Source organism: Scleropages formosus, chromosome 15 (assembly GCF_900964775.1).
Source record: "Scleropages formosus chromosome 15, fSclFor1.1, whole genome shotgun sequence".
NCBI lineage: Eukaryota > Metazoa > Chordata > Actinopteri > Osteoglossiformes > Osteoglossidae > Scleropages > Scleropages formosus.
The window spans coordinates 17,634,179-17,648,844 of NC_041820.1; the positions used below are offsets into that span (position 1 = coordinate 17,634,179).

The 14,666-nt window shown below is 47.4% G+C and overlaps 1 protein-coding gene across 1 annotated transcript in view; it reads left to right on the top strand.

The window, feature by feature from the left end:
• The window catches only part of mnat1 (MNAT1 component of CDK activating kinase), a 28,373-nt gene that overhangs the window by 12,079 nt on the left and 1,628 nt on the right, over positions 1–14,666 (top strand). Inside the window, exon 7 of the mRNA XM_018727608.2 lies at positions 5,200–5,321. Coding sequence (XP_018583124.1) covers positions 5,200–5,321 — 122 coding nt within the window. The remainder of the gene's footprint in view (positions 1–5,199; positions 5,322–14,666) is intronic.

Here is a 14,666-nt window from a genome sequence, read left to right on the forward strand (position 1 = left end):
TCATTCATCAGTTGTGTATGTGTTTGCATGTGTCTGAAAACTCCATTCACACTGAAAAATTAGGCTGTGATGCAGGCACTTTTTTTGTGAAAACTTTTGTCCCACATGCTCATGTATGAGAGAGAAAAGGGATAAAGAAGGGAACAGAGCACAAGAGGGGGTTTAGGGGATAAAAAATTGGGCATGAAACACATTGCAAACCTCAGCTTAAGACTGAGGTTGTACTCTTGAGAGAGCTACGTAATGTGTGATTGGAGAGCCTGTGAAGTAAAAGAGAAAGGGGGGGGGGGGGGGGAAGTATTGCCGAAACAACTGCCTCACTGGAACAGGTTGAGCAAGTTCTTTGTGAAGCTACCTCCGTGGAGGTCACTCTGGAGGGCATTGCAACAGAAGGCAGGGCAGCTTTGGTGTTTGCTTTGTGAAAATGTGTCATGCAGATTTGAACTGTTTCAAACACAATTTCTTGAGGGATTGAGGGCGATGGCCTCCACAGACTTGCACAGAAAGGGTAAAACTTTGAAAGCTGTGCCCTGCCAGCCACTGGAGTGCTATAAGTGCAACCAGAACTAAGGAGAGTGAAGGAAAAGGTGATTGCCAGAGGACGAATGTCCTGTACTCCTACAGAAGCACTGTGCCGGATTGTGTTTTCTGTAAAACCTGTTGTCTTGGGCCTTATTTCAGTGTGTGTGTGTGTGTGTGTGTGTGTGTGTGTGTGTGTGGAGAAGCACGTGCATGGCCACAGTGTGTGAAGCCATACCCATTGCTCCTTCATGCATCACAAGGTTCCTCGGAGCCAGAGGCGAACAGAGTGCCTGCCTTTTGCTCTTTCTCTGGTTGCAGGATAGAGACATTGCACAGTTACCCCCTCCTCTAGCACCCCTACCCCTGATTGGCACTAGCATGTGGAGGGCAGTTGTGCATCTGATGTGCAGGAAAAGGGCTTGTCAGCTTTATGGGCACAACGCTAGTGGCAGCTGCTGGATTGCTATATTTAACAGTGCAAGAGAAGCTTTCACACTTGCTACTTTAGCTCAGTGTGCCCAAGGCACAAAGCCCTTTATCCCCCCAAGAAGCACTCTCTGAATCGCTGTGGGGGGGAAGATGGGGGCTCTCCCTGCCGCAGGTGGCTCCTGGTCATTAATGCCTCTCGTTACTGCCATTATGGCACCATTACTCCAGCTCTCACTGGGGCTTGCGGCCACAGCAGCAGTCACTCATTATCACTGGAATTGGTGTGATTGGAGCATGCTTGTCCATTGCTGTTACTGGCAAAGATAGTTGGTCCTGATGACTGCTTACCTGCTGGTCATCACAAGGAAAATATGGTAGAGGAGACTGGACTCATGTTGAATCACAGAAGCATTTTTCCAGCCTGTGCCCTCAGGCTGTGCCGAGGGAAAAGTATTGTGAATGTGAACTGAATTAAGTGGGAAGAAATTAGTTGATCAAATTCATATTCTAGGGATGTGTTGTCTAAGGAGTGATGGATGTAAAGGTTGTCTTTGCTGTTTTGCTCGTTCGTCCGTATAGAGGGACACCAGACATTCCTTCTCGTGAGCTCCTGGGGGTATGATGTCATCTGGAGACTGCCCTTTCCTGTCCTGTGTGGAGCAGATTGCTGGCATAAGGCTGTCCTCTCAAAGTAAATGAATGGGCTATTAGCTGCACATAAAGGCACTCCTTGTTACTCCTCAGCCGTGTGTTGACAGGAGGGGTGTAATTATCTCTTCAGGAGGAGGACATTCTGCTCCACGTGCTGGGATGCCTGGAGAAGGTGACTGAGAATGGAAGGATTTCTTCAGGTTACTTTCACTTGTAACTTTATTTTCCTGGTTTCTCTCTGAAGGTCCTTTTTAGAGATCTGTGTAGGGCCTCCTAAGGTTCCACCACCCTGTACAACCAAGGCATCGATTTGTCTGTCCTGTCTAATGACCAGAGCAGATATGTGTCCTTGAGCCCCAGAGCCATGGTGTATGTCTTCTCTGGTAACCCAGGGGATTTGGGGTGTGTAGCCCGCCTTGTGGCTACACTCCACTGTGTTGACAGAGTGACCAGCAGGCGCCTGGAAACGCCGCGTGGCACTTGGGCCCAGCTTGCTGGCTTTTAATAGTACGTGATGATTTAATGATTGAACGTTTAAAAGCTGTGTACACGAGAAACTGTTGGACCTTGCCGAAGTGTTCCGACTTGAGCTTGGGGGCCTGCAGCACATCACTATTAATGTGTAGGGGGGAAGAAAAAAAACATCTCCTGGTTGTCTTCTGTTTATGGAGCTGTCTGAGGTGTTTGTGTTGTACTGGTGCATGTGGCTCTCTCCCTGCCTGATGGAGCACCTGCTGTGCGGTATCTGTGCAGATACAGAGTAGCTTGCTCGTAGTCATGGGTTCTGCTGCTCTGCCACGGACTTCAGAAGTTCCGGATTTAAAGTCCAGGAGGGACTTTTCTATTGTACACCTGAATGGCTTGACAGTGGAAGTTGGCTGATGTCCCGCTGTATTAATTGGTAAAACTGTAAGCTGTGCAAGGGATTTTGGGAGAAAAATGTCTGCCAAGCAAATGAATAATGTTGCGCTGGGATATAGCGTCAGCTAAATGAAAAAATGTAAATGTGGCAAAGGGGTGAATATGAGATCAATAATGTGGACGGTGAGAGCATGACCGGATGGGTCTCTCCTGTTTGTGGGGTTGGGGTGGGGGGCAGTGCGTCAGCGGTCACCACTGATCTGCCTGCAAGGTGCCCTTGGACAGTCAGCACATAGTGGCCAACCTTCCACAATCCATGTGGCTTGGCTCTCGTCCGTCTGTCTTTGAACAGGAAGATTTACGTGCCCCCCTCCCCGAGGCTGTTGTGGTGAGGCAATAAAAGACTGCTGACATGGTAGGAGAGATGTTGGAGAGAGAGAGATGTGGCAGGGTTTGCATACAGTTCCCTTCTTGTGTGAGCCGACTTGTGTTGGGTGCCCTGCTATGCAGGGGTGTGTATGTGCATTTCTTTACCAAGGTCTGGATTGATTAGACCACACATTGTCTCCATGTCTCACACGGAGCCATTTTTGCTGACCAGTGTTTTGCATATCTGTAATAAGTTTAAGAACACCAGAGGGTTGGATTGGGCAACACACACTGCTTGTCTCTTGGTTTTCGTATGTCCATGTTTGTGTTTGTGTTGTTTATGCTGCTGCCAGCCGGTCTCCTTACTCTGGTGTGGCCACCATTTGTTTAGACTTTGTGCCTGTTGTTAGTTCTCATTTGGTTGCATTGACGTCTACAGTCCCATGCAGCGTGCCAGTCAGATGTGGATTTGACAGAAGGGGGTCGGCATGGAGTGGAGTTCCCCCTGAACAAGGAGACAGGACCAACCAAAACCCAACTGAAGCTGCTGAAATAACAGCATGAGATGCGTTTTCTAGCTGTATCGGGTTTCTTCTGTGAGAGGGGCTGAGGCCAGGGGCATTCCAAACCAAATTCACTGTTGCGAATCGACATTTTCAAAGAAAGCCACTGTTTGTCAACTAACTGGGGGGGGTATAAATGCATGGGTACTGTGTTGTGGTCAGCCTGATTCGGAGCCCATTGTCTCATGCGGTGATGTCATGCAGGTAGCGGGTTGCAGTTGGAGCAGGGGTTGTGGGTGCTGCTTTCTGTGATTCAACCCAGTGGACCTCCAACAAAACACACAAAAACAAAGAGTATGTCTACCCCACTGCATGAACACTTCTCCTTTGTGTATTTACTCACCTCGACTGCTTCAGTATTTCCAGTTGTGGTGAATTGAATTGGATGAGTCTTTTTTTTTTCCTTGTGTGTCTATGTGTATGTATGTACAGTGATATATAAATTTCCTCCTCACCCCCACATGGGGTGGTGTGTATGTCTTCCTCAAGCTCGGGTCCTCTACCAGAGGCCTTGGAGTTTGAGTGTTCTCCGCAGTTTCTTAGCTGTTCCGAGGACTGCACTTTTCTGAACAGAGACTTCAGATGTTGTTTCCGGGATCTGCTGGAGCCACACTCTCAGTTTGGGGGTCACAGCCCCGAGTGCTCCTATTACCTCTGGGACCACTCTGGACTTCACCTTCCACATCCATTCCAATTCTTTCTTCAGCCCTTGGTACTTCTTGATCTTCTCATGCTCCTCCTTTCTGATATTGCTATGCCCTCTTCTTTGTCGACGACAACTATGTCTGGTTGAATGGCCAGCAGCTGCTTGTCTGTCTGGATTTTGAAGTCCCACAGGACTTTAGCACTGCTGTTTTAGCCACCTTTGGTGGTGTCTCCTATTTGCAGTTGGGGACTTCCAGTCAGTATCCTGCACAGATGTTCCCAGCCACTTGGTTATGCCTATATACTATGTGCTGGACTTTTCAGGGGTCTCTTTGCACAGCCTGCACCTTGGGTCCTGTCTGCTATGGTAGACTCCAGCCCCTGTGGATCTGATACTTAGAGCCTGTTCTTGTGCTGCCGTGATCAGAGCCTCTGTGCTGTTCTTCAGACCAGCTTTTTCCAGTCACTGGTAGGATTTCTTGATGTCAGCCCCTCCCTCTATCGGCTGATGGCAGAGCCTGTGGAGAGGCTTGGTCTTCCACTATGTCTCTTTCTTCCTCATCACCCTCTGTCTTCTGCTGCCTGAAGTACTCACTTAAGGTTTGTCCTGGGGGGATGTCTTCCTAATGGACCCTTGGATGCTCCTTGTTTCATCCTGGATAGTGGCTCTGACACACAGTAACCCTTGCCCCCCCCCCGCTCTTTTCACTTATCGTACAGTCTCAGGGTGCTGGACTTAAGGTGGAACCCTTCATGCATTGTGAGGAGTTTTGTGTCTTGGCATCTATCTCCTCCTGTGGCCAACTTATTATTCTAGCTGCGTATCTGATGACTGGTAGGGTGTACATGTTGATGACTTGGATCATATTCCTACCACTGAGCTGGCTTCTCAGGACTTGCCTTACTCTCTGGAGGTCATGGTTCCCATTAACCTGTGGGATACCCAGGTATCTGTACCTGTCCTGTATGTCTGCAATTCTGCCTTCTGGTAACTCCACTCCTTTAGCTGAATGTTAATTATAAACAAAAGCTGACAAAACAAACTGCTGAATGCAGTCAAAATCTTGTTTTGTGATGATAAGCAGCACTATCAGTCACTGCTGTCCCAGGTTGTCCCTCTGTCATTGGTTTCACCACTGATTGCCTCCTCTCTCTGCAGGGCCAGACAATATCCCTGCAGCCTGTGGTCCAGATGGAGGAAGTTCTATACCGCTACCAGCCTCTACGGATCAACACATATGGCCCCCCTGTCCCAGAGTTCGAACAGCTGGGCCGCTTGGGGTAAGATACATGTACCCTGCTCATATTTTGTGTAACAAAATGCAAAGCATTCTGGGTCACCCCTGTCACTAAGGGCACTACTTTGCACAAAACCTGATTGCTGGCTGTGTGTAAGTGCATTATAACCAAACATTGTATGATGACATAGTCCTTAGAACAGCACAGTGTATTGTAACAGGGTAATGCCCTGTCCTCATATATGGAGATTTCTGAGGTGTTAATTACTAGCTATAGTTTTGCTGCCCTGGTCAAAGAGGTATCCCTTTCCCTTCAAAGCAGTCTAGCTGAAGCTGGCTGTGTAGAAATGCACTACATTTTTACTAGGCTGCTATTGAGTATTAAGTGCTCCCTCCTGCTATGTTGTCCTGCAGCATGCCCTTCAATAATTCCCTGCACAAAGTGTTGCTCAGTCCTCAAGTGATTTTTACTGGAAATTTTAGGTTTGGAATGAGTGAATACTCATATAAATTGCTCAGTACTGAAATTCATGAGGGTTGTTACATTACATATTCACTTAGTTGCTGACCTGCATCTTCTTTGTGAAGCCCAATCGATATGGAGATGGGAAAAGTCCAAAGCAGGAAGGTTCTGGACACTAAGGGCAGAGTGTTATGTCAGCAGTCTAACCCTTCAGTCCCCAGGGCCAAGGGTGGACAAAGGGAGATTAAATAAACCACAACTCCCAAGGTACAGTGCTCAGTGAGGGAGAACAGAGACTGCTATCTACCTGGGTTTCTGCATTGTCTGCACTTTAAAATGCTGCTCACTATACCTCTTATACTGGGAAACACACATACTATATGTGCAAATATACTTCTGTATGTACATATACCCTTTCCTCCCCCAATATTCAGTTGAATTTCTTGCCTGGAAGTGCTTGAATGTGATGAGACTTGTGCTGCACACAGGACTCCGTGTGAAGCCAAGGCAATAGATTTGAGCCTTGGCTTGATGAGCTGGAAACATTTTTTTTTTCCCCTTTTTTCAACGAGGCTGTTTGTCTTGGTCAGAAGCCGTCACGCTGGCTGCCGCCGCCACACCGCCGGTGATTTGTCTTGGATCCGGTCTGCGGGGAGCCCTCCGGTGCCCTGGGGGCCAAGGCCCCAGTCAGGAAGTCAACCCATTGAAGTTGTTTTTCAGTAAAATAAGTGATTCTTTCTCACTGCATTGCCCCAAAACTCACTGAAAAGGGTAGGACTGCTGTGCAGCTTCCAGGAACAAGGAGACCCGTCTCTCCCCTCCATACCTGAGTGAATATCTGTTGAGCCGCAGTTACTGTGCACGGTTGCCTGAAAAGAGGTTGGATGTCCATAGGAGTAGGCCATGGTTGCAGGGTGGGGCCCTTGAGCTCAGAGGCCTGCTCTGTAAATAATAAGCCTTTCCTCCCTGCCACAGTATTCTTGGTCAGCCTTTGCTGGGAGGTTGCATTAGCTCTCCAAGAAGAGAGTACCTTGAAAAGGACACCGAGCCATGTGCTATGTTTTGCTGTCATATTCTGGCACTCTTGCTTCATGTTCTTATCTCAGTATAATGTCTTTATACATGTCAGTGCTCAGAAATGGGAAAGGAAGTGTACCTAAACCTAATGTCCCAAACATTATGCCCATTCTGCACTGCTCCTTGTGTGGACATCTTTGTCTTTGGTGCCCATTTTAGAGACCCAATTAGATTTTTTTTCTCAGCAATGTGTTCCAGCTGATGCTGTAAGTCCTGTCCCACACCTAATACTATCAACCCATTCATATAGATGAGCTTGATCGTAGCCCTGGAAGAAAGTTGAGGGGTCCCAGCAAAAATTCAGACCCGAAATGAATTCATACCCTCAGCTTTCACTGTTGAACACTAGTTTGCCTTTATGAATGGCTAGGCTTGCAGCATATCTAGAGAGAATCTTGGAGTTAAAGATCGGCACTTCACTATTGTGGTAAATATGTGGGGCAGCTGGTAGAATAGTAATTAGGGTGGCTACCTTTGGACCCAAAAGTCACAGATTCAAATCCTACCTCTTGCTGTAGCACCCATGAGCAAGGTACTTAGATTAAGTTGCTCCACTAAATATTACCCAGCTGTATAAATGGGTAAATAATTGTAACTTACCGTTTTAAGTTGCTTGGTGAAAAACTTCAGCTAAATGAATAAATGTAAACATAGACTGCCTCTGACTGTTTCTGATAAAGCCCTGCAGAATTTGTCATTAGTTGGGAGCAGGCTCTATCTGTCACTCTGAGTGTTCCTGTGTGTTAACATGTTTGTATGATTATTCCATGCAGTCTGACTTGTCTTGAGTGTCTGTGCGTATGTGAGTTTTATGTGTATATGGCCTCAACTCTTTGTGCGTAGGCGACAAAATGTTGAAATGTCTTCAGCTTCAAGAGCATGGAAAAAAGGAGTAAAAATCAGTAGGAATTGGCAGAACAAAACATGAAATTTCACGAAAACCTCAAGTGCTGACAATGAAAGCACGAGTGAGTCCTTGTTTCTTTTGGCACTACACTCTGACATTATTTCATCTCCCTGACAGGAATTGCTCAACGCTAAATGCCAATCTGAATAATACTTTGAGGCCCCCATTTCACTCCCCTCTTTTCTACACCCCCCAACACACACACACAGTTTAATTGGTGGAAAAAGTGAGGCTTTAGCTGGGAGCAGTTGTCAAATCGTCGTCTCTCATCTGTGGGGTGAAGCGGAGCAGCTGAGGGCTGTGTTTAGTCTGGGCTCTACTCCTGGGAGCTGTGCAGGAAATGCTGCAGCGCCACTGCTCCAGGTTGATGGAGATTATGCTCTTGAGAGGTTGCATTTGAGTGGGTGAGGGGTTGTGAGCTGAGGTTTGTGGCTCCCTCTCTCCATCTTTGCTTTGCATCCAGAGAGGGTTAAACCCCGGTGGGCACGGATTTCTGTTCCTTTCTGGTTCACTGATGTCAACACTGCCAATGAGCAAATGACCCATTGATGAATTCATTTCTGATTGGCTGTAAAATCAGTTCCTCCAACTTGATCTAGAATAGAATATTTTCGTTAGTAACTTGTCACAAAGCCTTTGATTCATTGATAGTTATGCGGGCAGTGTTAAAAGCGCTGGTGTGCCACGGCCCATTAGCAGGCCCTGTTGCCTAGTTTAATGGTGCTTACTTGTTTGATCAGGCTCAGGTGTTAAAGGCCCCCGTGATGCTCTAGTTTGACCCATCATCTGAGGTGAAGGTAAAACGGCCAACTGACTACACATTTCACTATACCTTTGATTAAGGGATTCCAGAAACACAGGTTTCAGATGTGATGTCATTATTTTTCATCTTGCCTGTCTACTCAGTTCTGCTGGAATTTATTCTGAGCTCTTACTAGAACAAATCAGAAGTGGAAACAATACAAACATTTGGGGTTTTCACAGCCACAGAGCTCAGGATGCTGATCACAATTTTTAGAGCAGGATCTGAGCTGGGGTGCTGTTGGTAAGAGCAGGAAAAAAGGTCAGAAGATGTGTGCAACTGTTCCAGTTGTCAGAGAAGAGCAGCTGACTGGCACTGGCCAAATACTCAGAATAGACCTTTATGAGCACTTTTGATCTCTTTGCCTCTACTTCCCACCTACAGTTGTAAGTTTGATCTGGGATTGCATTTATGGCTGCACAGTTGCCCCCCCACCATGCTTGCTCCTTTAATTCACTTTTTAAAAAAAAAAAAAAAAAAAGAAATCATGGGACCAGGCAGAAACATATTTTTTTCCTTCTCAGCTGGTCAGGAAACTGTAAATCATGTGTAGATGGGGCTTATGTATATCTTCTTCAATATCCCACTGAAGGGGTGCATGCTGCAGAGAGAGGACTCCCCTGGGACCAGTGAGTGGGAGTCTGGTAGTGGGAGGTGTCTTCATCTACTGTGCTAAATGGCTTTTTCATATGGCCCAGCTCTGTGAACCAAGATGAGAGAAAATCCGCTACAGGACAGCTGATGACGGGCGGGGAAGATCTTAGTGGGAGACTTGATCATTAATATTGATGGAGTATCAAGGCTGAGGATGTAGAGGTGCCAGGCCTTCATGGGCACAGGGAAGGGGTGTGGGCTCTTGTCTCTGGAAAAGACACTACCCTGCTAATGGATGGTGTCATCTGAATATAGTGCAGGCATCACTGATGATGTTTCAGTTTAATGGGAAGACCTGTTTTTGACATTAGTTTGAAATGAAAGTAATGTTTTACTGACTTTCTGTCTCTATCAAGTGGAAATGCATGTCTTGTAGCTTTTTTCACATCATTATATTACACTTTCTGTTTGCTTAGCAGGCATGCTGAGCCAGAGCAATTTACGTAACTTATGGCCATCTATACAGCTCTGAGTTGTCTGAAATTGTCCTTTCAAGAAAGAACTTGTGTCTGGGATTTAATGATTCCACGAGACTAGGCAATCCATAACGCTGAGAAGACTGTTACCTTGAGTGTCCCTGTGAGCTGAGGGTGATGGTATCCAGAGCCAGTTACCTACATCTTGTGCTGATGTCTAAATGCCTTTCAAATGTATAGGTGCCATTGATGCCAGCTCTTCACATCATGCAGTTTAACATCCCTTCTGTTGTACTGTTGCAAACTTGTTCTGGTGCCAAGGATCCCTTTCCTTGTTAGAGTGAGCTGTTGGTGTTCATTCTTGGCTATGGTGTGCCTCAGTGATCGAGGTGGCAGCAGGAAGGTGTAGAGTCAGTCTGGAGTACTGGGCCATAGTGCTGACAGATGTCTGGTTAGTTTTTCATGGCCCAGAAGCACTGCAGGGTTCTGTGGACTGCATGACAGAGGGTGGGGGCCTGTGGAAGGAAATTTGCATGCCCAAATGAGACAGCAGGAACTGGTGGTAGGTTGAATGTTGGAACAGGCGGATTTGAATTGCAAACCACACTCTGCCCCTCAAGCACCCAGCATTGCCTAGGTTGCTGATTTCTCCTTTGTGGACAGGGTTTGTGTGAGCGTGTGCAGATGCAGTGATTACATTTCCGTAGCGGCTTTAAACTGCAGTCCTTAGTCGTCTTCTCTGAGGAAATACACAATGCTGCCTCTGCATGCCCAAACCTGACATCTCGGTTTATTTACCAAATCTGATCTGGATTAATGTTAACCCACATTTCTCAGTGTTGAGGGGTTTATTGAAAGCATAAGAACTTCTAGTCTATAAAAGGTAGTGGTAAAATGGGAATGGGGCAATGGCAAGGTCCTCCTGCATGCTGATGCCTCTGTGATGCTAAGACTGAAAGCCAGAGACCAGATGCCTTCTCATCTGCCCCAGCCTCACAGAAATGCATTGTGTCATTACTGGAAGCACCAGGTTGTTTCCCTCTGGGAGTAACCTGGCAGCCTTGGGTTTATTTTTGTCCCAAGTGAGAGGCAGCAGAACTAGCTAGTGTAAAGAGATTGGGGGAGAAGGGGAATGATGGGATGACTGCCTTGCTGAAGTGGTGGTTATGAGAGTTGCTGTATATTTCAGGAGTCTCTCAATAGAAGTTGAGCAGTCTCAATGTGTCCGGTGACTTTGGTGGCCAGAGAGCACCCCTCTCTCCCTGTCTATCCTTTGCTCATGGTCTATTCCTGTTTTGTGAGCAGCTTGGTTTGTTCGTCTTTCTGTTTCCTGATCAGCTGATAGAAAACAGCCCCTGTCACTGGTGGCAGCAGTGTGTCGAGAGTGGTAATTGCCATGGCTTCCTCTCCAACACAGTGTGATGTATGGCCTGCTGCTGGCCACTCCTTGCTCAATTAACCCTGCAAGTTTAAGAACTGTTCACAGTTCTTGTTTGTTCGCTCTGCAGATTCTTTCGCTCAGTACCGATGACGTTCTGCTCTATACCATGCCAAGTAGTACCTTGATCTTTTCTGTTCCAGTTGATGAGGTTGCAGTAATAATGTGCTTTTTTCACCAACACCATTTCCTTGCCACTAAAATTGTATCCTCAGTGGAAACCGAGTAGGCTCATGTGCACTATCAATAGCACATCATTACAGTACAACATGCTATCAGCAGCATGTTAGCATAGTATATAATGGTATTGGTATCAAGATGCAGGGTAATATCAGTAACGTGGCAAGAGGATATGACGTTGTGTGAGTTGTTTTTAATCCATCAAGTCAGTTTTTCATTATGTCCACCATCAATCTAGAGTTCCTGGACAGCTCATGTAGGAGAAGACTTTACCTCCATCTATAGGAGAGAAGGGGTGATGCAGCCTGGTCAGACCAATGACATCCAGAATCCCAAACCAGCAGTGTCGGACTTTGGGAATAATATCGCTGGGCACTGTCCATCAGTGTGGTCACCTGACAGAGTTGTTGGTATCAGGAGGAAAGGGGCCTGTCTGTAGTCGATGTGACTGACTCTGTTTTTACCCATGTGGTAGCATACAGGCTGTGACAGTGTTTGGCATACCCCGCCCACTGGCTGTGCACTTGACTTCAGCCTCATTGTGAATCCTTGACTGTGTCTTGGTTAGCAGGTTGCCATATGCTGCTGCTGACACTCAGAAAGACACCTATATACAAAATGCTTATAATCTGTGCCTCTCTCTCACTCACACACACACACACACACACACACACACACACACACACACACACGCACATGCACATGCAGTCCTCACCGGGGATGGTGGTAATTGGAGCTGGCTCCGGAATGCTGGGGGTGTTGTTGAAATGGTGGGGTAGGGTGGGTGGGGTGATTAGGGGCTGACAGCTGATGGCTGACCCCTCTGTAATGACAAATAACCCAACAGGTGTGCAGCTCTGTCCTGCGTTCCCAGGCCGCACCACATAGGAGGTCCTCTAACAGAAGCTTCCGGACTGGGAGCCAGGCTGGAAGAACTCTTTCACCAGTCCAGCACCAGTTCATCCTGTAATTACCACTGTGGATATTTAACTCTTCCCATGTCATGGGTTCTATCTAACATCACTGCATCAGTCTTTTGTGATTAGGTATCACTATGGTAATAGGAAACAACCAGACTGCTTCTAAGAGAGTCTGAGGTCTGTTTGGTGACGTTTGTCCTCATTTTAGACTGATCTCCTTGCAGGAGAGACAACAGGGAGCAGCTGCCATAAGGTCCAGATTCGAGTTAAGCTTCGATCCCTTGCTCTGTGAAAACAGTGGTGTCCTGGTTCTGTAGGGAAGGGTGTGATAGTGGACAGGTGTTGGGTTGGGGGGTATAAAAGGGGCAAAGCGGAATGTCCCTCGAAAAAAGAAGCTGTAAGAACAAGGGGGCCAGTGGGCATGGGCTTGGGCTCAAAGGGGAGTGCCAGGACCATAAGGGTTCCTGTCTGATTGCACAGTGTAAGACAGTTGCACAGAGTGAGATACTCCTCTGCCTTACGTTCAGAGTAGTCTGTGCTCTGGGGGCTCTATACCTGTTACACAGATACACAAGCCACATGACTGCCTGGCATTATTTCAGCAACTACTCCAAACCATATCCCTATTAAGGCCCTTTGGTCTGACCCACTTTGATTTTATGGCTTGTTAAAGCGGAGCAAGATAACTCAGTGGGACTTGTAGAGCACTGTGTAGAACACGTGCAGGCAGACTACGGCAGACCCCTGCGGAGGGCATCAAGTGACGCCCCCTCCTTTGCAAAACATTGCAGTGTGTCCCAGTCTTTGGATCATACCGTCTTATTCCTGATCACCAAGCAGGCCTTTGGAGCAAGAAAGACTCCATGACTGCTAAGGGAGCATGCTGAGCAGTCCAACTCATTAATGGTGCTGCCTCCCAGTGGAACGGTGTGGCATTATCCCATAAAGAACAGTCTCTCTTCACCGAGGAAGATGGCTGACTCAATGCAATATGTCACTTACTCAAGAGTTGATTCCAGGGATGTGCAACTTTTGAGTAAATAACTGAATACGTGGAGATGAGGGAACCACAGAGCATGCCCTCCCCCCCGAGGTGTAAACAGCAATGACGTTCTTTTCCCTTTAAAAGATCAGCCACAGCGCTAGGTATATCCACAAGGGGGAGAGTGGTCTGCTGAATTGGTCCAGTATTTACCCAATAATAGGAGGAAATGAGGAGGCCCTACTCAGGTTGCATCTAATGTCCCAAAAGACCTGGAGACTGAAAGATGTAGCCATTTGAGACGGTTTGGGTTTCAGTCCTCAGACTACAAGAGTGGGTGAGTGGGGGTGGGTGGCCAAGGCGTTTCCTCCTGTCTGAGAGCAGCTGTGTGCTAAAGTGTGGGTGTGGTGTAGGAGCTCTCATGGAGTGCAGTGCATGCTTGTTGCCTGTGTCTGCTTTTAGACTTCAGGCTATTTATATTTGGAGGAGTTTGGGTTGTTTTGAGGAAATATTTGCTGTTTTTTCATCATTTACTCTCAGGATTGGCCACTTCTGACTTCTTAGGGGAGGAAAAAGACCCACTGGCACAGCGTCTTCTAGTGCTGGTGGCTGAAGGTAAAAAGCGAAAGGAGAGCAGATAAACCTTATTCACTTGGCCACACTGTCACATAAAACCAGACCAGCTTCTTTATGAGGAGGTACAGCAGTCCCTTGCTTATTGAACCCCACCGCTCATGTCTCGCTCGCTCGCTCTCTCTCACTCACACACACACACACACACACATAGTCATATACAGTAACACTCACTGGGCTCTTGAGAAGTTGCCGCTGCTGGTTTTGGGTTACCAACTGGAGAGGTGACACCTGACTTTTTGACTTTGAAGCAGTTCCAGCCTCCGGACGCTGAGTGCAGGCCCCTGTTTTGGCTCTGCATGGGTGGGTGGCTAAGGGCATATTTAGCGCCTCGGGGGACAATGCGCTTTGTTCCTGTTTCAGCATGAAAATCTACATGGTTTTCTGTGCTGACCGTGATGGCGCTTCATTAGGAGAAGGCTATAGCAGTGCAGGGGGGCACGGTCCAGTGTAGCAGGGTTGAACGGGTGCTGCTCTCCGGTGGGTCTGGGGTTCGAGTCCTGCTTGGGGTGCCCTGCGACAGACTGGCGTCCTCTCCAGCCTTGTGCCCTGTGTTGCCGGGTTAGGCTCCGGCTCACCGCAGCCCCATTCGGGACAAGCGGCTTCAGCGTGTGTGTGTGTGTGGCAGTGTACTGGCTGCAGTACAACTGCTGTACCATTGTATTGTGGAAAAAAACCACTAACACCACTTGGAAAGTGAAGCGTGATGGTACAACCATATAAAGCAGTAGTGTGGGTCCAATCAGAGGATTGTGGGAGATGTGGCTATCACTGTACAGACCAAACAAGGAGGAAAATACACTGACAAAGTTTAGTTTTTCTGATGGTGTGGGGGACCATAACGAGTACAGGGATTTGTGGAAGGCTGACGTGAACGTGGCCTTGCAAACACATCTGCGAACACTTAAGAGTAAGA